General features: G+C 48.3%; 1 protein-coding gene across 1 annotated transcript; it reads left to right on the top strand.

Annotated features, from left to right (window-relative positions):
* The first annotated feature begins 755 nt into the window (after nucleotides 1-755).
* On the top strand, nucleotides 756-19,598 carry LOC122154483. The gene is made up of 4 exons (XM_042802999.1): nucleotides 756-919; nucleotides 15,174-15,319; nucleotides 15,958-16,137; nucleotides 16,657-19,598. Exons 1-4 carry the CDS (start codon nucleotides 756-758, stop codon nucleotides 19,596-19,598), a joined length of 3,432 nt encoding a protein of 1,143 aa, XP_042658933.1.
* Nucleotides 19,599-21,071: the final 1,473 nt, after the last annotated feature.

Here is a 21,071-nt window from a genome sequence, read left to right as displayed (position 1 = left end):
GGACACCGGGCAGGGACAGGAGGGACACCGGGCAGGGACAGGCCGGGCGGTGACAGGAGGGACACCGGGCAGGGACAGGGGGGACACCGGGCACGGACAGGAGGGACACCGGGCAGGGACAGGAGGGACACCGGGCACGGACAGGAGGGACACCGGGCAGGGACAGGAGGGACACCGGGCACGGACAGGAGGGACACCGGGCAGGGACAGGCCGGGCGGTGACAGGACACAGGCCGTTTGTCATCACGCATGGGGTCACAATGCGCGGGGGTGTGCGGTGTGCCGTGGCACCGCGCAGGGACGCACTCGTGGCCGTCCGTGCCGGTGGCGTCTGGGCAGCCCCTCACAGAACGCTGAGGCAGGGGCGCCCGAGTCGCCACAGCGAGCGGTGGGGCCTGGGAGCGCTGCGTGTCAGCCCGGGAGCGGCGGCCGAGCCGGGGCCGTGGGGGCCTCTCCCCACCGTCCGCCCGCTTGCCTGGGCTGCGAGGAGGAGCCCGGCGGGCGCTGCCGCTGCAGCCCAGCTCGGTCGCTGGGGGCCGCAGGCTGGAGTCGGTGCAGAGGTGGGGGCCAGGGAATTGCCGTCTGCCTGAGGCCCCGGGGCAGGAGTGCCGCGGGCTCTGAGCGCTGTCAGCCCACTCGAGCTCGGCCCGCGCTGCTGGCCCCGGCCCCCTCGGTGCGCCCGTCCCTGTGCCGCCGCGGGCCCTGACCCGCAGGCCACAGCACTGTCACCGAGCGGGCATCGCCTGGCCCCAGCCATGGCGTGCATCCATTACAAGTTCGCCAGCAAGCTGCACTACGATGCGCTCACCTTCAGCGGCCCCCACATCTCCCTGCGCGACCTCAGGCGCCAGATCATGGCCCGCGAGAAGCTGAAGGCGGCCAACTGCCACCTGCAGATCAGCAATTGTCACGTGAAATGGTTAAGGCAGAAAATCTGAGTGATAACTAATTCACCACTATCAGTCCAATAGGGTTCAATATATTAAACTGTTACGATCTGGATACACTAATGCACCTTCAGTCTAGTTGTGCTCATGGACTAGCACGGCCACTCTTTGGTCACATTCAGTGAGAAACCAAAATGACTAGCTGCTTAAATGGTGCAGTTTATTTAAGTGACAGACATAGAGGTTTGTATGATTGCCGGTGATAAATACACTGTCTGCAAAGCACATGCAAATAAGAGTATATGTAAAGTGCACAACAAAGTTATAACAATACAGCCAGGCTATAAAAATGGAAAAGAGACCTTCTACAAAGATTTCTAAGTTCTTAAGTCTTACCCAAAGGCATCCCTATGGGAAGGGAAAGAGAGGCTCAGCCTGTAGACTGGTCCCAGAAGTTCATACGATGGTGTCTTCCCCCCACCTTCCCCTCTTCTCCAGTCTATTTTTATACTATTTTTTACCTTCAAGGTGGAGTTTGAGTGACTCTAGTCATAAATACCTTTGTTATGATTGGTGCAAAATTCTCTCGCTTCACATTTAAAGGTATAGATTACAAAAACTCACGGCACAGACTCAAAGAGGAGTGGTTGCACCTTGGAGGAGGGTAGCCTTTGGGATGGAGATGTGTTTTGTTATTATAATGACATTATAATGAGCAAAGTTCACATGAAGGACAGCATTTCATCAAAATCCAACAGGACATTGGCTCAGGGTGGCCAGTGTGCAGCTTATCAGTTCTGTGGTGCCACCTCGTTCCCGTACCTGCTGTACCATCACAGGGAGAGACTGTGAGCTCTCCAGACCACCTCGCTCCCTGTGTTGCTTTGCAAGCAATATTGTCCCAGGAATCACAGATGATGCGGTGGATTCTTAGCATACCAGCTGCAGCTGCATTTTACCCTAGACGCTTTTTGATTTTATACCTTTCCTTAATGTGTGAACAATGCTGTATTTTGGTCATTTTAGTAATTATTCCACAGATGTTTGACAGCTAAGCACAAGCAGAGGGTCTGCTCAGCAAGGTGTGTGAGTGCTAGCATTGGGATGAGCAGCTGGCATCTGGAATCATAGGCTTCTTCAATCTTGGGATGTCAATCTAAGGGGAGAGCTAAGGTGGTGAGTCTGAGTGTCCTCCTGAAGTGTTTGAATCTCCTATAGACAGCCTAGATGTTTTGGTTCTGTAAAGATTTGATTTATACTCTGGCACCCTGCAAAGGTATCATGTGCATAAAATTCTTTGCCACTGCAGTTTACCTTTAAGGTGTTTCCTTTTGGGGAAGAAAGTTGAGTGGGAAGTGTACTTGTTCTGGAGAAATAATCTTAAATTACAAGAATAGTGATCTCTGCTAGCTAACACTTGAAGAAGGAAAAAATCTTGTGGTAGGTGTTGAAAGTCTCTTGGGTCAGAAATAGTTGTCAGGAAAGTATTGCCCAAATTTAATGGGAGATGCTGAAGTACTAAGGCCTGAACAATAGGTCAGAACCAAACCTGACCTCTAGATGAATCTCAACACTCCACAATATAACACTAATCATATCTAGTATTAGCCACATACATAATGTATTATTAGTCCATTTTAGTATATTTATGTATAGAAGCTTTGTTGTAATTTTATAATGTAACAATAGCTGATCAACTGATCTTTCTTTATTTAGAGGCATGAAGTAAGGCCGTGAGGCCAGACACCTGACCCTGTTGAGAAAGATGTGATTAAAGCCCAAATAGATACACATGCTCCCTTGGGTTCCTCCTTAAGCCCTGGCCAGGCTTCGCGTGAAATCTGACAGGGAGGGGACGCCAGATGTTTCCACACTTGAAGTTTGAAACCTGTTTATTCAACACTATAAAAGATGGACCCTCTTGCAGAGACTTTGGAGACCTCACCTATGAGTGGATGCACAGTGTAGGACCTCCCAGTTGCTGGGAAATGTTCTCCAAATCCTCACTGCAACTGGGGCTTCCCAGCGACTGCGGATCTGGATGATGGTAAAGTGTCAAGGCAAATGGTGATGTATCTTTCTTAATCGCTATTGCTGACCTTATGTAGTAATGATTAGATGCATTACCTTGTTTTGCTTTGTTTTCTTGTCGTATTATTTTAAGAGCAAGGAACATTATCGTGTTTATTCTTTTCGCTGCTTATAACTAGAGTGTAATAAGCTTACCATTTTGTCTAAATGCATTATCTTATGTTTTGTATTATTTTGTAATAGTGAGTCAGATAAGTCTGTTCTTTCTGTTGGTATCCGAGTCCTTTCTGTTAATCCTGTCAAGTAGCAAAACACTGGTGACCAGAAGTTCAAAGTGTAGAGCATTGCCTACCTTCAGACATGTATCTAATCATAACTTTCTGTTCCTCATTGAAACTTCCATATTTGATTGAGTAATGCGTGCTTCAGTACCAAATCATTCTGTAAATTACTGAGTAAATTATTCAATGTAGTCACTATAGAGAGATAAAGTGAGAGATGCTACTGGAAACAGTTCCTCTTTAGGCCTAAATTAATCAGCTCTCACTGTAAATTACTGAGGATTGCAAAATACATGATTCTCTGAGCAAAACATCTAGTCTTGGGAAAGAATATCTAATGATGAGCAGCTAGTATCATTGTAAGCTGAACATGGCCCTTGTTTTGTGTTGGATGGTATGTGCTGTTTTTTTTTCCTACAAAAGAAGACCCAGTCAGAGAGATTGCTTAGCACATCCTTGAGGAATAGGACCTTGAGAGAGGGTCAATGAGAATATGAAGCTCTTCAGGGCAGCAGAAAGAATTGCCAGATGTTACTGAAGCTTTTTCTATTGTCTGCACACTTTCTCAGTCTTAATAGACCTGGGGGCAGCTCAGCCCAGTGTGTTTGAGCTGAAATATGGAAGCTTTCCAGCTATTAAGACAGCAGGGCGCTTTCTCAGTGACTCAGTCTGGGAGATGTTGAGCTGAACTAATTCCATACTGGCTATTAGCAATCTTTTCTTTATATGCTACAAATGAACAATTCTTAGAGTACACAGAGCAGACTTGGGGGGAAAAACCTTAACTGTGATGTTTTGCCATGCATTTTGAGATGCATCTGTATTGAACATGTAAGGAAATAATCTGTAAAGGCCACTCAAAGACACACCTGTTTGCTGATATGTTCCCCAGCAGATCACCAAACACAAAGAGTTGAACGCTCTTACCCAGAAGGCGCCCACCTACTCCCAACGCTCCGTGACTGTTTCTCCCTCACATCGCTTTCCCTGCCGAATTTTGTGGCATCTCCTCGTGCCCCTAAGCCCTCCCAGAGAGCGCTGCTGAGGCACATCACACGCCATGAACTGCAAGCAGACATCCCATCTCTGGGATATCACATGCGGGGATCAGAGCACCACAGCATGCCAATGAGTTTCACACACGACACTGAACTATAAAAGACTAGCTAAAGGCCCGCTGTCAAAATGGCTTTTAATACTTCTGAAAACACACTACCTCCTAGAGTCTCCGGAAGCCTTAGGATTTACTAAAATTGGAATAGTCCAAATAAAACAGAGTATCTTTCAGCTCATTTAGAGTATGCTTCCAACAACACCCCAGAGCCCATTTCTCTTCTTCTTGGGCTGCATAATTTATACTGAATGGCCTACAAAGTATATACTATTCTATACTAAGAGTTTTCTATCCACACTCTAAGAACAGGAAAAAAGATCTGCAAAGCCATGAGTTCTGAGAGCAGTGATGATACAATGTCGTGGTTTGAGCATGGTCAGCAGCTAAACGTCATGCAGCTGCTTACCCACACTCCCCCCACTTGGAAATGGGGAGGGAATCGGAGGGGCAAAAGGAGACTCGTGGATTGAGATAAAAACAGTTTAATAACAGTAATAGAATAACACGGTGACAGTATAAATGGGTAATGTACACTACAGTTGCTCACCACCCGCTGATCGACACCCACCTGTTCCTGGCTGGCGATCCCAAAACACAAAGATGCCGCAGCCACTCTCCCGGAAGTGAGACCTCACGCCTCCCCGCCCACTCCTTCCTTTATATGGGGAACATAATGTCACATGACATGGAATATTGGCCAATCCGGGCCCAGCGCCCCAGCTGTGCTTCCCCCCGCCCCCCACGTGCCTGCACACAGGCAGGGCACACGGAGCTGGAGAGTACCTGAAATCTCAGTGTGCATCAGCACACCTCCAGCTTCCAAAATGAACAGGAATTCTATTCCAGCACGAACCAGGACATAAAAGAATATTTTTAGCATAACTTTTAAATAGCTAACTAAATTTCAGGCTGGAAATACCCTGGAAAGCACACGGTGAATGGTCATTTCAGCCTGAAACAAATAGCAGAAATACATACATGGCTGCTTTTCACTTTTGCTCAGCCATTTAAGAGATCATTTTCAGGCAAGTCTAACGAACAGCCACATTAAGAAAGTGTACATGATGCAACTACTTTCTACTGGCAATTTATGTAAATGTCAAGAATGCCACCCCTTGCCCTCCTGCCCCAAAAAACTCTCAAAGAACATTTTGCCAAAACTCTGCACAGGATATTCGCTCTAGGATAGAATAATACAGAAGACCCCCCCAAAAAACAAACAAACAAAAAACAAAAATGGAAAAAATTATATAAGTCAACTGACTACACAGTCTGACAAAATAATTATAAATATTCAGTAACAATTCCTACCAAAAAAGAATGAAGAGTATTTTGGCCTAAGAGCATCTAGATACAACATAAGAAGAGTCATAAAGCAGGTTACAAAGACAACCTGCAAGAGAGGCAAGCAATTAGAAACTACAGATACTCAAACTCCAAGTACATTACCAAAAGAAAGGCCACTTACAATCAAGCAGTAAAGGAAGTATACACCAAATACTTTAAAAATAAATGTACAGTAGTCATGAGTGAAATTAATGAGTGGTTAGCATAGATACAGCTGATCACATTAGCACGGAGAAAAGTGTCTCCTGTCTCCTGTCTCTGTTTTTCTTACAAGTGAATGGTTCAAATATTTCCACTAAACAGCCTGGGAGCTGCAGTTTTTTTCAGCAGCAAGTGTATTTTATTGTGCAGGGACACCAAACACAACATACTAACATCACCATGAAGGTACAAAAAGCACAAAGGCCCCTACATATAAGCTCTGGCTTAGTAACTGTGGTTACTTCAATACATCAGGTTTTCTGTAGTCACTGAGAATCTTTAAATGCCCACCTATTTGTTTCAGTTTTGCAATGGAGTATTAACCCACTACTGCTTTATTTATTCAGATGCAAAAAAAAAAAAAAATAAATTGTTTTCATATTGATTTTCAGTTCTTTCAAGAACTCTAACGCTGCCAAATAACGCTATTCTAGAAAACAATGCAGTCAAATAATAAAACTACACCAACTCAGGAATGTTTTTCAATTATGTAATCAATCTGCTTACAGTATTAACTAATGATTGACTGGGGAATATCTAGCATTTAATATGCAGAATTAGGTACATGACTGAAACACTTTTTTAGAAAAATACAACACATCATGCAGATTAACTGGCTATTTTCAAAGCATAGGTTTTGTTTGTTTTTAAATCAACCTGCGACAAAGTAATCCTGCTGAAAAAAAGGATAACCAGCCTCTCCTTTTGCCCAAACCAAAAAACAAGACAGACTTTTCCTTTCCTTTACAGTTCGTATCAAGTTTGCTAAAGCCAGTGAGTTACATAACACTTACTTTGACTTATGCTCACTGATCACACAAAATCACCATAGATGACACACTGAACATCCATTATGCAATAGGAATATAGCATATTTTTAAAAGGGCTTTTCTTCTCTTTTAATTCAAAACTACAGAGGAAGACAGCTGGGAGGATCAACTGAAACTAATACTATACATGTATGCTTTGAAATCATGCAAAATTAAAACGCCACTCAGAAAATAGTGTGTAGAGAGTGACTCAAAATACTTAAGAAAAATTAACGCTGTCTCATTCTCCATCACTCCAGAATTCACACCAGGAAATGAAATTGCTAGAAAATAAGAAAAGGGTGGGGGAGAAAGAGTCATGCCCCAGCTAACCACAGCCGCCGCCATTTCACACGCCACCGTGTGCGAGTGGGTGCCCAGGCTGAGAGGAGAAATGGCCGGAGGAGCCCTGAGCTGGGCTGCTGTGCTGGGGAGACAACCGCCCACCCCACCCTTTTTTTTTTTTTTTTTTTAAATGGTCAGGATTATCTGTGGAGCCATGTGGTGGCACCGCCTGCTCGGCGCTCCCCGGGGCTGGCCGTGTCCCGCTCCTGGACCCGCTGTCCTGGGGCCTCAGCACGGGCGGGCGGCTCCATGGGGCCCCCATGGCGGCGACACCACTGGGGGAGCGACCCGCCACAGCCCCCCAGAACAAATGAGTTCCACCAGGAAAACCAGACTAACGGGAGCTGCCGGCGCTGCTGCTCAGGCCTCAGCCGTGGCCCAGAGGGGCCCTGCTGAGCCCGGCCCTTCCCAGGAGGTACCCGGCAGCCCCTAATTCATCTAATGCAGGACAAACTGCCACTCTTAATTTCAGTAACTTTTGCCAGGTTTCTTTCCATCTATAGTCTTTCATCTGATTATTAATTCAGTTATTGTTTTTCTTCCTTGTAACTCAAACCACAAACTTACACTTGTAATTACATGGCAATAAATATAAAAACTAAGAAAAATAAGCAAGTAACTAGCATAGAAGGTAATGCTATAGACACCAGATCTCTTCCCAAGCAGTGTTACCACTCAAAGACTTGTGACTAATGGAAGCCAGGAATAACCTTGGTAAAACAGATTTTTCTTTGCCATAACACAAAAGACCTGGTTAAGTCTGTGTATTATAAAAAGCTCCCCATAATTGATTGTCAACAGATCAAAACTAAGTTACAAATAGATTGCAAATAGATAAAACTATGTTTTCCAACACCAGTCACTTCAGTTGCCTTAGGGGATTCATAAAATTGAAGTCTACCGTTGAAGTCTTTATTTGTCATAGTCCCACTTTATAACAGTGCAACAAATAGGAACTGCATTTTCTAGTTTTGTTTTTAAAACAAAGCAGGGAGGACAAAAGACACACTTACCTAGATCTCTTTGGGCAAAAGGCTTAGATTTTTGAGGTGATCTACGATAAATAGCACCTCCAGGTCCTTTGTCCCCAGGCTTTGTTTGGACTTTGCAGGTGGTACCGGGCCTAAAATTGCAGTGTGTGACATTATTGTTTTAGTACTGGGTTTCTTAGATTTGTCAGACAAACTTCATGATGATTTTTTAGATTTTTTAGCTTGCTAACTATGGTCATTGTCCATATCAGTAACAGAAGCCAAAGTTCTGGTTGATGTAAGAATGTCAAGAAGCATTCCAGAATGAAAAGGAAAAATCCTGTTATTTAGTCTCAAAGAAATAACTTGAAGAACTGAACAGCTGATGAGAATGATATAAAACAAAATAAACCAAAAAACCCTCAAAACAACCCAAAACTAAACACAGAAAGCAGAATTTTCCATCAAGACTGTCTCGATATTACTTTAAACTTCTGCAGAGCTGCTGACTGATGACAGGTCTTACACTTTCACAGGATTTGAATCTGTCACCATTACCAAGACGTGTTTTTCCAAAGGAGCTGTGAGCAGTGACACTTTCAAGTGCTGGCCTGTGGAGATCCAGGAGGAGCTGTCTGGCCCAGCTTTTCACTCCTGGGAACTGCACACCTCTGAGACACAGAGGATGTGACATAGCTCTGAGACATCTTGGGAAAGGAGAGCAAGAAAACACTTGTAAATTGATGTCTGCCTGGGCTTCTTCTACCCCTCCAAGAAATAGTTGTTTGAATACAATTTTGGCAGCAGCACTTTGTGGTGTTTTGCATTTATTACATGCACAACTCTTTCTATCAACCAAAAAGTTGAACCAAAAAGCATCTTTTTCACTTGTTTATGTGAAATTGCACATTTAACAGCAGAGGAATGCAAGCTAGGAAAAGGAAATGCTGAATTTCCTTTAAAAAGAAAATTAATTCCTCTAAAAGAGAGCAAACCAAACCCTCAGCCCACAAGGACAAAGGCAGTAACTGATATTAAGTTTTAGCTCAGCTGGGCGTGACCCTGGGGCTGCCACCCATGGCTGTCCTCACCGACCCACCTCTGTCAGCGGAGGACGGCCACTGAGGCAGCCTGAGGCAGCACTGGTGCCCCTCCAGCCCGAGGGGAGCACAGCCCAGCGCCAGCGGAGGAGGAGAACAGGAGCCTTGACAGGGCAGGCACAGCACGAGGCCAGAGGCTCCCAGGCTACAAATGGGCAGCAACTGGGGGCTAAAGGAAGGGCGGCTCATTTTGTATAAATATATGCACCCTGGACCAATAAAGAGAACGATGCTTTATCACCCACATTGAGTCTGTCTCGGCATTTCGTTCCTCCGCCGCTCCACACAGGGCTTCCTTCCAGGGGCATGAATGATGGGAAAGGGGCACCAGGACATGCAGGGGAATGGGGCACCAGGGCACACAGGGGTCCCTACTCACCATGAGCTCAAATCACTCCTTGCAAGCACCCAACACTTGGGCGCAGACCCACAGGGCTCTCTCCTGCTCCCATTCTTCAGCTGAGGTGAGCCAGCTCTCCAAGACCTGGGACAAGTTGTACCTCTCTCATAACAGGAATCTTTCACTGAGATCCCTCTCCCTCCTTCTCTGGCCCCTTCCCGGCACAGCCCCCAGCCCCACCAAGCCCTGGCACTGCAGCCTTCGCTGCCCCGCTCTCTCCCGCTGCCTCTGCCCTGAGCCAGGTGTTGGTTCCCTGCCAGCGTCTCCCTGCTCCAGCCTTCCCCCAGGCTGCTCTCGCCCAGCTCAGGGCTGGCTCTTGGCTTTCCCTCCATCAGGACCCACTTCTTTTCCTGTCATGAGGCTGCAGTGGCCAGGGGCTCTTGTGCCACAGCTCAGCCCCTGGCCCCGGCCAGACGCACAGCCCTGGAGCAAGGAGCCAAAGCCCCACTTTCCTCTAGGAAAGGCATCCACCTCCTATCACCTCCTAAGGCCTTGGTTCTCTGCCGCACAGCATTTTCACTGTTGCTCCATGGATACTCATGGGGACCACGTCATCAAAGCAGAAGGGTTTCTCTGAGCAGGCCCAGATCTTCCAGGTTTCTCCCGTGCAGAAGCTAAAATCAGGAAAGGAGAGCTGAGGTTAGGCATCCCGGGGGCTGCCAGGGTGCGCTGAGGTGGGATCCTGCCCCAGAGGTGGGCAGGCGCTGGCCGGGGGGTACCCGCATGCTCACAGCTGCCCTCACTGTCTTCCTGTCCTTCTTCACCTGCTCCTCGGAAGCACAGACCAGGACACTCTGGCAGCACACTGACAGCAGGTTGCGATTTTCCTCCCTGCTCAGAGGTGGCCTCAGCTTGCTGGCCAGAGGAGAAAGGAAGAGAAAAGAGAAAGGGGATTTACTAGCCCTCTCCAGAGTGGCTTAAACCACAGCTGGGTTCCCCCTAATTGAGGATCCCAAAGCCAACACCTCCAGCCCTTCCTCAGCCACAGCCACCCAGCACCAGCACCCAAGGGCCCCACCAGCTCAGGACACAGCTCCAGGAGCTCACATGAAGCCAAGAGACCATTGTACCTCTGGGGAAACCGGTCCGATGGTGAAGCCCAGAACCCCCCCATGCGACTGCCCCAGCTACAGGCACTTACCAGCAGCCACCAAGGAGAGGGAGAGAGCTGCCACAGCACAGCGGGGCATCGCCCAGCCTCCTCTCCTCACCCTGCGGCACAATGCAGCGGCACAGCACTGCCTGACGGGCCGGGCCAGGCTCCCGGCTCACATCAGAGAGCTGTGGGAACAAGGTCCGTGTTAGAGAAAGTCGCGTCAGTGCTGAGAGGGACTGAAAATAAACGGTGCTCTCTGCTCTCCTCTCCCTGGGGGGTCTGGGCATGGGACCCACAGCCAAAACCCAGCCCACCCCAGGGTGGCCCCGGGCACACACAGAGGCTTGCAGCAGCCCGGGAGCTGAGGCTGAGCAGTGTTGAAAGGCAGTCCTTAGGGTGCTCATGCTCTGGAGTCCTGTGGCTTGGCCAAGAGGGAAGTTGCTGTGGGAATGGGGCTGCCCCTCGGGCCCGTTCCAAACAGCCAGGGTCAGGCCTCCTGCAGCCCTAAGGATCACAAATCCTGGCATGCTCCTGGCCTGCAGGAAGGTCCTGGCCGAGGGATGCCCTGTCCCGCCCTGCCCTGCCCTGCCCCGCCCTGCCCCACCCCGCCCCGCCCCGCCCCGCCCTGCCCTGCCCTGCCCCGCCCCACCCTGCCCCACCCTGCCCCACCCTGCCCCACCCTGCCCTGCCCTGCCCTGCCCTGCCCTGCCCTGCCCTGCCCTGCCAGCCGGCAGCTCTTTCCCCTCCACAGCAATGATGCGTGTGGGCCCCAGGCCGGCGGCAGGACGCAGGCTCCCCTTACCTGGCGTTGCACAGCAGTGCTGACAGCAAGAGCCGTGCCCCTTGGGACTGGGGTCTGAACTCCCTCCAGCACCTCCAGGACAGAGCTGGGGATTCTACAACAGAATGGGGGAGGAAGAGGAGGCTAAAGCCACCTAAAGGCACTTGGCAAAGGAGAAACCCAGCACCACTGGGATAAAAGGGGAGTCCCTAACACCAGCTCCCAGGGAAAACCCCACACCCCCCAGCACGGGGCTTCTTGTTTGCCCTCCCCTCAGAGCAGCACCAGGAGGGGCTCTTGCCTCTGAACAGAGCCCGGTGTTGACAACTCTGTTTCCTGGCACTTCCCACTCAGCAGACCTCGCCCCTCACTGGACAGCACTGGACATGGCCCTGGGCATGAGGGCAAAGCTCTTCCCACACAGAGCCCCAGGGAGGTGGCAGTGCCTCCCTTCCTGAGAAGATGAGCTCTAGGGACTCTTGCCTCCCTCCTGCCCCCCACTCCGGGTTTTTCTTTTTGTGCCCAAAGAGCCTCAGGCCTCCTCTGATCTCCCTGATCCTTCCCTAAGGGCTTCTCAGCTCCTCCTGGCACCGCACAGCTCCCCAGCGCCTCGTGGCACGGGCACAGACCCGCTCCAGCAGCCACGCCGGGCCCTGCGCAACACCTCACCTTGCTGACCCGGGGAGTGTCTCGCACCTCCTGATCTTGGTGCAAGAGCCAGAGGAGCTGCTCCCAGGCACGCTCGCGGTGCTGCTCCTCACGCAGAAGGACCCCCGTCCTGGCGGCCACCGCCCCAAGGACAGCCTGCTTGTCCTGAAGAGGGAAGGAGAGGCTCTGCTTGGAGGGCTGAAGGTCTGCCCAGTGCTCAGCATCCCCTACACGCTGGCCTGCCCTTCCCGCTGGCAGGGGTTTCCCTTTCCCTTCTGCCCCACAGGAGAAGGGCTCACTCCGGAGGAGAGAGAGCTTTTCCCCATGCTGGTGGCCCAGCCCTCCCTGCAGAAAGGCCCCAGGACTCTGCTGCTTCCCGTCAGGGAGCCATCCTCCCCTCACCCCTCTGCTCACACCCCACTGGGCACAGACAGACCCCCCCACTGCGGCCCCAGGCATGGAAAGCAGCACTTCCCACCTCTTCCTCCTTGCAGTCCATCAAGGATTTCCTTGCAGAGGAAATCAGGGGAACAGGAGCCATGGGAAGGGACCCAGGAGTTTCTCCATGCAGAACCACCATGTCCTGCCTCCAGAAACCCCAGAAACTCCCCGAGCTTCCCTGGCTCCTACACACGCAGCAGTTTGGGATCACCAAGGCCTGACCTTGCTGAGGGCTGACACCCACCATGTTCCCTCTGAGATCACATGGAGGCATCCAACGCCACCCCAGCCCCTCTTCTGAATAACTGAGGAACATCTCTGCGCCACTCTGTATTTCCCCCAAAACCGGGGGCAGAGGCAGGCTGCTTTGGTGGCCTCTGAAGAGAACCAGCTCCCCTGGGCTGCTCCCTGTGTTATAGGTAGATTAAGGCAAATCACATCCAAATATGGATTAATGAATCTTTATTAAGGTAAGAGAGCAAATACAGCGCTGGGGTGGCCGAGGAGTGACAGCTCCGTCCAGGCTCGCCAAATTGTTTAAGTTTGAAACCCCCTTTTATCCACACAGCTGCCGGTTTCAACACCTTTGGCACGCCTCCTTATCTTCTTCTACAATCTTTTCTTCTTATTTCTTCAGTCCTGTAGTCACGTACACCTTGTCCTTCAAGTCTGGGCCAATTTGCAGCTCCTTTGTCTTTTATGGCTCAGTGATTTCAGTTCCTCTCTTATCTCAAGGACAAGGGATACCAGAGATGGCCCATTCTGTTCTTTCTCATTCCATTGCAGAGGAGTTACCACCCTTTGATATGGACCATCTGGTGAGCATCCCAAGGAGGGGGGGCTGTTGGGTTGGTGTTTCCTCAGTTCAATTCCCCTCTTTTCTTTTTCCAGTAGTAAAGTCTTTTACTTTTCTTAAAATTTGGATCATTGTACTAATAATAGCTTTAGCCTAAGAAGAAATTGTGTAATTACTTTTAGCAAAAGCAAAATTCTTCTATTATTTATCACACCTGGGATGCTGCTGCTCCCTTTTTACTTGGCAGCAAACGACAGCACCCCCGCCCCACTCAGGCACCACTCGCCCAAAAGGTAGCAGACGGACTGCGGTAGTGATACAGGGCCTAGATAGGAACAGGGGTTGTAAGGGTTAATGTGGGAATAGCAAGAAGGGGATGAGGAGGGAAATAGTCGAGATAAGAGTTTGCTTAGCTTGTACGAGATAGATATTGCTGTGTTTGTGTTGCTCAACCACTATCTCCTGTTTAAGTACAAAGCCCCCTCCACCCCTAAGTAAGTGGGTGTCAGCAGAAGATTACCCCACAACCGGCACAAACCTGCTCTGCGGTCCAGGAGACTGCGCAGGAATTCGGGGTGAAAAGTTCAGCACTGAGGAAGAGGAGATACTTCCTCCCATGACCACCGCCCAGCCCTTCACGACCCCTGCCCAGGACCAAAGGAACTCACTGCGCAGACTCAACTGGGAGGAGATTATGGAAATGCTAATTTTAATACGAAGCGGGGATAGGTGATGCATATGTATAGGCGTATTGCGAAATATTATGAATATGTAATCATTTGCTCTATAAATCTAAGGCAACAGTGCCATATGGTGACACACACATTAGGAGGAGCGATCCCCTGTGTGCCCAGCGCTGAATAAACATACCTACTTTACAATCTATCAGATTGTGGAGTCTTTTTTCCGCACGTCAGTTTTGGCGAGCCAGGCAGGAGACTCTCTGCTCGACTACGGGATCGACTGCGGGGCGGACTCTCCCAGGCGCGCCCCGAGCACTTTCCTCGGAGGAGCCTCCGCTACCAGCCGCTCACCGTGGGGGGGCAGACAAGGACTTCCTGAAGCCGCGGACTAAACAGTATGTTCAAGGATAGGAGCCTGTAAGTCGTACGCGTGGCTGGGGCAGCTGGTAAATCGCGCAGAGACGTGTGGCGTGCAGCTAAGCTGGGTAGGTGCACCGAAAAGGCGCGAATTCATGCGGGTTAGGGGAGTCTAGAGGGCAATTATATTTTGCCGCAGACCGATAGAGCGGTCGCTGGCTCCATTCGGGTTAGGGGAGTCTAGAGGGCAATTATATTTTGCCGCAGACCGATAGAGCGGTCGCTGGCTCCAAATTGAAAGGCCTTTGTTTTGTTGTGTTTTCTTCTGTTTTGTTGTGTTCTGTTTGTCGTGCGGGTTAGGGGAGTCTGGGGGCAATTATATCTTGCCACAGACCGATAGAGCGGTCGCTGGCTCCAATCGGGGGGGGGACCTGTTGGCCAATAGGGCGGCCACAGGCAAGGGTGATTAAAAGGCGTTTTGTTTTGTTTTGTTTTGTAGTGTTTTGTTTTGTTGTGTTCTGTTTTAACTTCAGATGAAAGTGCTGTAAGTATGTGGACGTCCGTGAGAATGGGAGATTGTGAGTGATTGCTGTGTGGTGATCATAAGATTGTGAGTGATTGCTGTGTGGTGATCGTGTTAAGCGAGTGTTTTACAGAAACAAGATGGGTAATACTCAGAGAGGGGTGTTAAAAAAAGAGCCCTCTCGGCTGTATACTCGCCCATTGGTGGGACATTGCAGGGAGCGGAGGCACGGAAAGCAAAAGGACTCTTATAAAATATTGCAATCAGTGTTGGCCACTGTATAAGCTAGAGGATGGCGCTAAATGGCCGCTTAATGGAACACTGGACTATAACACTTTGTTACAACTTATGTTGTTTTTAAGGAGAGAAGGAAAATGGGATGAGGTATCATACGCGGATATGTTTTTCACTTTGCGGAATCACCCAGAATGGCAAAAGGACTGTGGGTTAGTACCCCCACAGGACCCTATGGTGCTCGCACTTGAGCGAGAAAGTAAGGAAAGTAGGGGTAAGCTAAAGAGGTGTTGCTCATCATGCAGCATTGGACAGAGATGTACGAAGGTAGATAAGGTTCACCAAACCTCAGAACAAGATGATGATTTGTTTAAACCTCCCCCCGAACACGGGATCAGGATGCCGACTCGGAAGGAACGGCGGACTCTCCCAATAGTCCGGTATCCGCCCACACTAGACAAAAGACAGCAACAAGTATTTTACAGGCACCCCTTCGGGAAGCCGTGGGGCCAGAAGGTGGTACAATGTTGGTTAGGGTACCCTTCACCACCGCTGATTTGGAAGCATGGAGGGGAATTGCGAAAAACTATAGATGTGATCCACATGATGTAGCTAAACACTTCCAATTTATTATAAAACAGCACAACCCAGATTGGAGTGATGTACAGCTACTATTAGAATATATGACTGAAACTGAGAAACAATTGATTCTAAAAACAGCAGGAGACTTGGCAGAGGATCATTATAAGATTACCGGGGGAGACGTTAAGGAATATTTTCCCCTCCAAGACCCAAAATGGGAACCAAATAGATCGGCACATATGGAAAGGTTACGGGCGTATTGGGAATGGATTGCAAAGGGGATAGAAAGAGCGATCCCTAAAACTATAAATTGGTCAGTTTTATATGCAGTGAAACAGGGTCCTTCCGAGTCCCCATCCGAATTCTTGGATCGGCTGAGAGATGTAATGCGCCGTAATACACCGTTGGATCCGGGATCAGAAGTAGGAATACAACAACTAGTTTCTTTGTTCATGGGCCAATCTACAGGAGACATAAGGCGAAAACTTCAGAAGCTGCGCCCTACGGAAAGTAGGAATCTGGAGGTATTGTTAGAGGAGGCGTGGAAAGTGTTTAGCAATAGGGAAGAAGAATGTCGACAAGGACAGAGGAAGTTGATGGCCACTCTGGTTCAGAGACCGGCCAGGCAACGACCGCGGCTGGGGTGGGATCAGTGTGCTTTGTGTAAGGGCTTCGGGCATTGGAAAAAGGAATGTCCGAAGAATAGGAGGGAGAATGGGAAGGCTTCAATGAATGTAAAAATAGCAAATGTAACAGAGGACTGATGGGGACCTGGGGGATCTACCCTGGCGGACCCACTGGTTAAACTTAAGCTGGGGAGAGAACAAGAAGAAGTAGAATTTTTGGTAGACACGGGAGCAACGTACTCGGTTTTGAATCAATCTTTAATACCACTGGGGGACGACTATGTTATGGTAAAGGGAGCGACTGGCCAATCTGAAAAGGCGTATTTTTGTAAACCTTTAGAGTATAAATTGGGAAAGCAATGGGGAATTCATAAATTCCTTTATATGCCTAACTCTCCAAAAGCTCTCCTGGGGAGGGACTTGCTGGAACAGCTGGAAGCAAAAATTACCTTTGAAAGAGGGGAAGTCACCTTGGAGGTAAAAGATCAGCAATATATTCAAGTGCTAAGTCTAACTCTAACTAGTTTTTTGTCAGGAGGAGAAATTAGTGAGGAAATTTTAAACCAAGTATATCCGGGAGTTTGGGCTACCGATGTACCTGGAAGGGCGAAAAACGCTCTACCGATTGAGGTTAGGATCAAGGAAGGCCAACAACCAGTGAGAATTAAACAGTATCCTTTAAAAAGGGAAGATAGGGAAGGAATCCGACCAGTAACAGAAAAATTTTTGCAATTAGGGTTACTAGAGGAGTGTGAGTCTGAGTTCAATACCCCTATACTGCCTGTTCGGAAACCTGATGGGTCGTATAGGGTGGTTCAGGACCTCCGGGCTGTGAATAGAATAGTTGAAGATCTCCACCCAGTGGTAGCAAACCCATATACCTTGTTAACCGTATTAACACCGGAGCTGATTTGGTTTACTGTCTTAGACTTGAAGGATGCCTTCTTTTGCCTTCCTCTCCATAAAGCCAGCCAAAAGTTGTTTGCATTCGAATGGGAAAATCCTAAAACTGGTCGAAAGACCCGGCTCACCTGGACGGTGTTGCCACAGGGGTTCAAGAATAGCCCTACTCTTTTTGGCAACCAGCTCGCAAAGGACTTGGAATCCTGGGAGGCCCCATCCGAAAAAGGAAAATTATTGCAGTACGTGGACGACATTTTGATCGCTGCCGAGACAGAAGAGGATTGTACAACGTGGACGGCGAGCTTGTTAAATTTTTTGGGACTACAGGGGTATAGGGTCTCTAAGAAGAAAGCCCAGGTGATACAACGCAAAGTAAACTATCTGGGCTATGAGATCACTGCGGGGCAAAGAACTCTGGGACAGTCCCGTAAGGAGGCCATATGTCAAACCCCGAAACCCCAGACAGTAAAAGAATTAAGGACCTTCTTAGGAATGACGGGGTGGTGCAGGCTATGGATCTATAATTATGGACTGCTTGTTAAGCCCCTGTATGCGCTAACGAACACCGAACAGACGCATCTCGAATGGGATAAGGAGGCTGAGCGAGCCTTCGATTCACTGAAGAAGGCTTTGATGTCGGCCCCGGCTCTAGGACTCCCAGATGTGAGTAAACCGTTTCTTCTCTTTTCTTATGAGAAGCAGGGCATTGCCCTGGGAATACTGGCACAAGACCTAGGTCCATACCGACGAACTGTCGCCTACCTCTCTAAACAACTAGATGCGACTGCAAAAGGGTGGCCTGGGTGTCTGCGAGCGGTTGCTGCCCTGATACTGAACATACAGGAAGCTCGGAAGTTCACTCTGGGCCAGAAAATGACTGCCTATGTGTCCCATACAGTATCAGCAGTCCTGGAAGCAAAGGGAGGGCATTGGCTCTCCCCACAAAGATTTCTGAGATACCAAGCTGCACTAGTAGAACAAGATGATGTACAGATAATAGTCACTAATATTGTCAACCCAGCTTCTTTCCTCAGTGGTAACGTGGGGGAACCAGTGCACCATGACTGTTTGGAAACAATTGAGGTGACATACTCAAGTTGCCCTGACCTGAAGGAAAGCCCCATGAAGGATGAGGAGAGCTGGTTCACGGACGGAAGCAGTTACGTCCTGAACGGTAATCGACATGCGGGGTATGCCGTTACCACCAGTCAAAAGGTAATAGAATCAGGACGTCTGCCTGCAAATACGTCTGCACAAAAGGCAGAAATAATTGCTTTAACCCGAGCCCTGGAACTAGCTAAGGGTAAGATCATAAACATATACACGGACTCCAAGTACGCTTTCGGAGTTGTGCATGCACATGGAGCAATCTGGAAAGAAAGGGGACTATTGAACTCCCAAGGGAAAAACATTAAACATGCGAAAGAAGTTTTGAAGCTATTGGAAGCTGTTCAACTTCCTGAGAAGGTGGCAATTATGCATATTAAAGCACACCAAAAGGTGAGCTCTGAATTGGAAAAAGGAAACGAGCTGGCGGATAGGGAGGCAAAACGGGTTGCCAAAATAGAAATAAAGACGGAAGGAGCACTTGTTCCCGATAGGCAAATTTCCCTGGAAGGTAAACCAGAATATACCAAGGAGGATCAGAAACTTATTGCAGATTTGGAAGGGACATATAACGAAGAAGGGTGGGCTTATACCCCACAGGGAAAGTTAGTTATCCCCTCTCGTTTACTATGGCATTTCACACAAGAAGAGCATAGGAAGAGACACTGGGGAGCAGAAGCTTTGTATAATTACTTGATAAAAGAGATTGTAGCCAGAAATCTGTATACCACGGTAAGGCAGGTGACTCGACAATGTGACATCTGCCTCCGGACTAATCCCAAGAATGCCCCCAAACCAGAAATGGGCCAGATTGGTAAGGGCAACGAGCCTGGGCAACAATGGCAAGTAGATTTTACAGAATTACCAAAAAAAGGGGGGTATCGATATTTGTTGGTACTGACTGATACCTTTTCAGGCGGGCCAGAAGCATTCCCTACTAGAACAGCTAAGGCTCGGGAAGTAACTAAAGTACTGATACAAGAAATAATACCACGATTTGGGGTTCTGGCAATCATATCCTCAGATAGAGGACCACACTTTGTCTCAAAAATAGTACAACAGATTAGCCACCATTTGGGTATAGATTGGCAACTTCATACCCCGTACCGCCCTCAGTCGAGCGGTCAAGTGGAGAAGATGAACCACTTAATCAAACAACAAATTGTAAAATTAGGGCAAGAAGCAAACTTGACATGGCCTCAGTTCTTGCCCTTGGCCCTTTTACGTATACGGACAAGGCCAAGAGCAAGGGAAGGGCTAAGCCCCTTTGAAATTTTATATGGACAACCTACGGGGTACAAAAAGGAATATCCACACAAATTGGAGATGAAATGATGAGCTCCTACATGGTGGCGTTAGGGAAACAATAAGTTCAGAAAACACGTAATTGGTACTCGAGGTAGAGGGCTGGATGGACCTGTACATGATATACAACCTGGGGACTATGTGTATGTTAAGTCTCTTACAGAGAAAACCTTGGAGCCACAGTGGGAAGGGCCATTCCAGGTGCTGCTCACGACGTTTACAGCCATCAAGATTAAGGAATACTCGGCCTGGATACATCACACCCGAGTGAAGAAAGCCCATAAATCCCCATGGAAAGTTACCCAAGTTCGGCCAGGAAGATTACGCTTCTCACGATAAGTCTGATAATCATTTTTCCTCTAATGCATAGTCAAAGGTTCAGTGAATGGCCATGGTCCCAGGCTTACATTGGGCATACTAATAAGACTAGAAATGTGAGCAACCACACGTTGGCTACTATAGTTATGCAGGGGACAAATGTGCCCACAAAAGAAGAATGGGATGCCTATCCAGGAGAACCACAATTGCAGGGAACATTGGGACAAGAAATTAAAATAGGATGCAGAGCATTTAATAGCTTTACTTACTGGGCAGGAAAACAAATTACGGTAAGACCATATAAAGCTGGAAGAACCCCTTTAGCAACCCAATCCTGTGACTGTGAAAAAACAAATTCAGACTGTTGGTATAATTCTACTCTTAACCAATCAATTTCCGTAGTATGTCTCTGGGTCAAGTGGCCAGTTGGATCCCAGCCGCTATTAGGATTATCCTTCAGATTTCATATAATAATAAACAACGCAACAACAACACCAGCAACTGAAAAGACAACCAGCACAACAACAATTATTATTTAACCCAGATTGGTCTCTTAAGCATGTCGAATTGATAATACAGACTAATATCTCCGAAATCCAACCAGCCTGTCTTCCTTTCGTAGAAACATCTTTCAAGGGCTGGACGAGGTGGTCACAAAAACAAATGCACCTTGGGAGCAGAACGAAAAGAGATTTAACTGGGGTATTAGGAACAGGATTGGGAGTTTTGAATGGAATCGATTCAGAAGTATTAATGAACAAGTTGGCCACTGCAACAAGTGATTTAACAAGGCTAAAGCAGCCTCTACAGTCATCTTTATTGGCATTGGGAACTAGTCAATGGCAAGTCTCAAAAGTATTGCCAATGTGGGAAAAGAATGAGGACCAAGATCACAGACTAATACTAGATGCACTTAGTATGGTCCAGAATAATGTGTCTTTAGCTTTTAGTTGTATACAAGCACAGTTATGGCTGCAGGCAACCGCTGCCTTGATTATAAGGGAAGGGAACGAAGGAATTTTTCCAGTTGAAATCCGAGAGGCTGTTTGGGACAAAGCCACCAATTTTGAAAGGAGATTCCAATCTTGGTGGACTATGGTGAATTTTACCTATGACCCCACTACTAACATGGCTACTGCCTTTGTGCTCACTATACGTAATGCCACAGTTTATGTAATCCATCCC

This window comes from Tyto alba, unplaced genomic scaffold, assembly GCF_018691265.1.
Source record: "Tyto alba isolate M040663 unplaced genomic scaffold, T.alba_DEE_v4.0 Super-Scaffold_40, whole genome shotgun sequence".
NCBI classification, from domain to species: Eukaryota; Metazoa; Chordata; class Aves; order Strigiformes; family Tytonidae; genus Tyto; species Tyto alba.
This window is presented reverse-complemented; position numbering and strand designations above follow the sequence as displayed.

Excerpts from the sequence above, each read along its gene's own strand:
- LOC122154483 (XM_042802999.1), top strand. The coding sequence starts at position 756 with ATGGCGTGCATCCATTACAAGTTCGCCAGCAAGCTGCACTACGATGCG. Across the intron at positions 920-15,173 it reads AGCAATTGTCACGTGAAATG|GAGAGAAGGAAAATGGGATG; the intron begins GTTAAGGCAGAA and ends GTTGTTTTTAAG. Across the intron at positions 15,320-15,957 it reads AGAAAGTAAGGAAAGTAGGG|TGAAACAGGGTCCTTCCGAG; the intron begins GTAAGCTAAAGA and ends TTTTATATGCAG.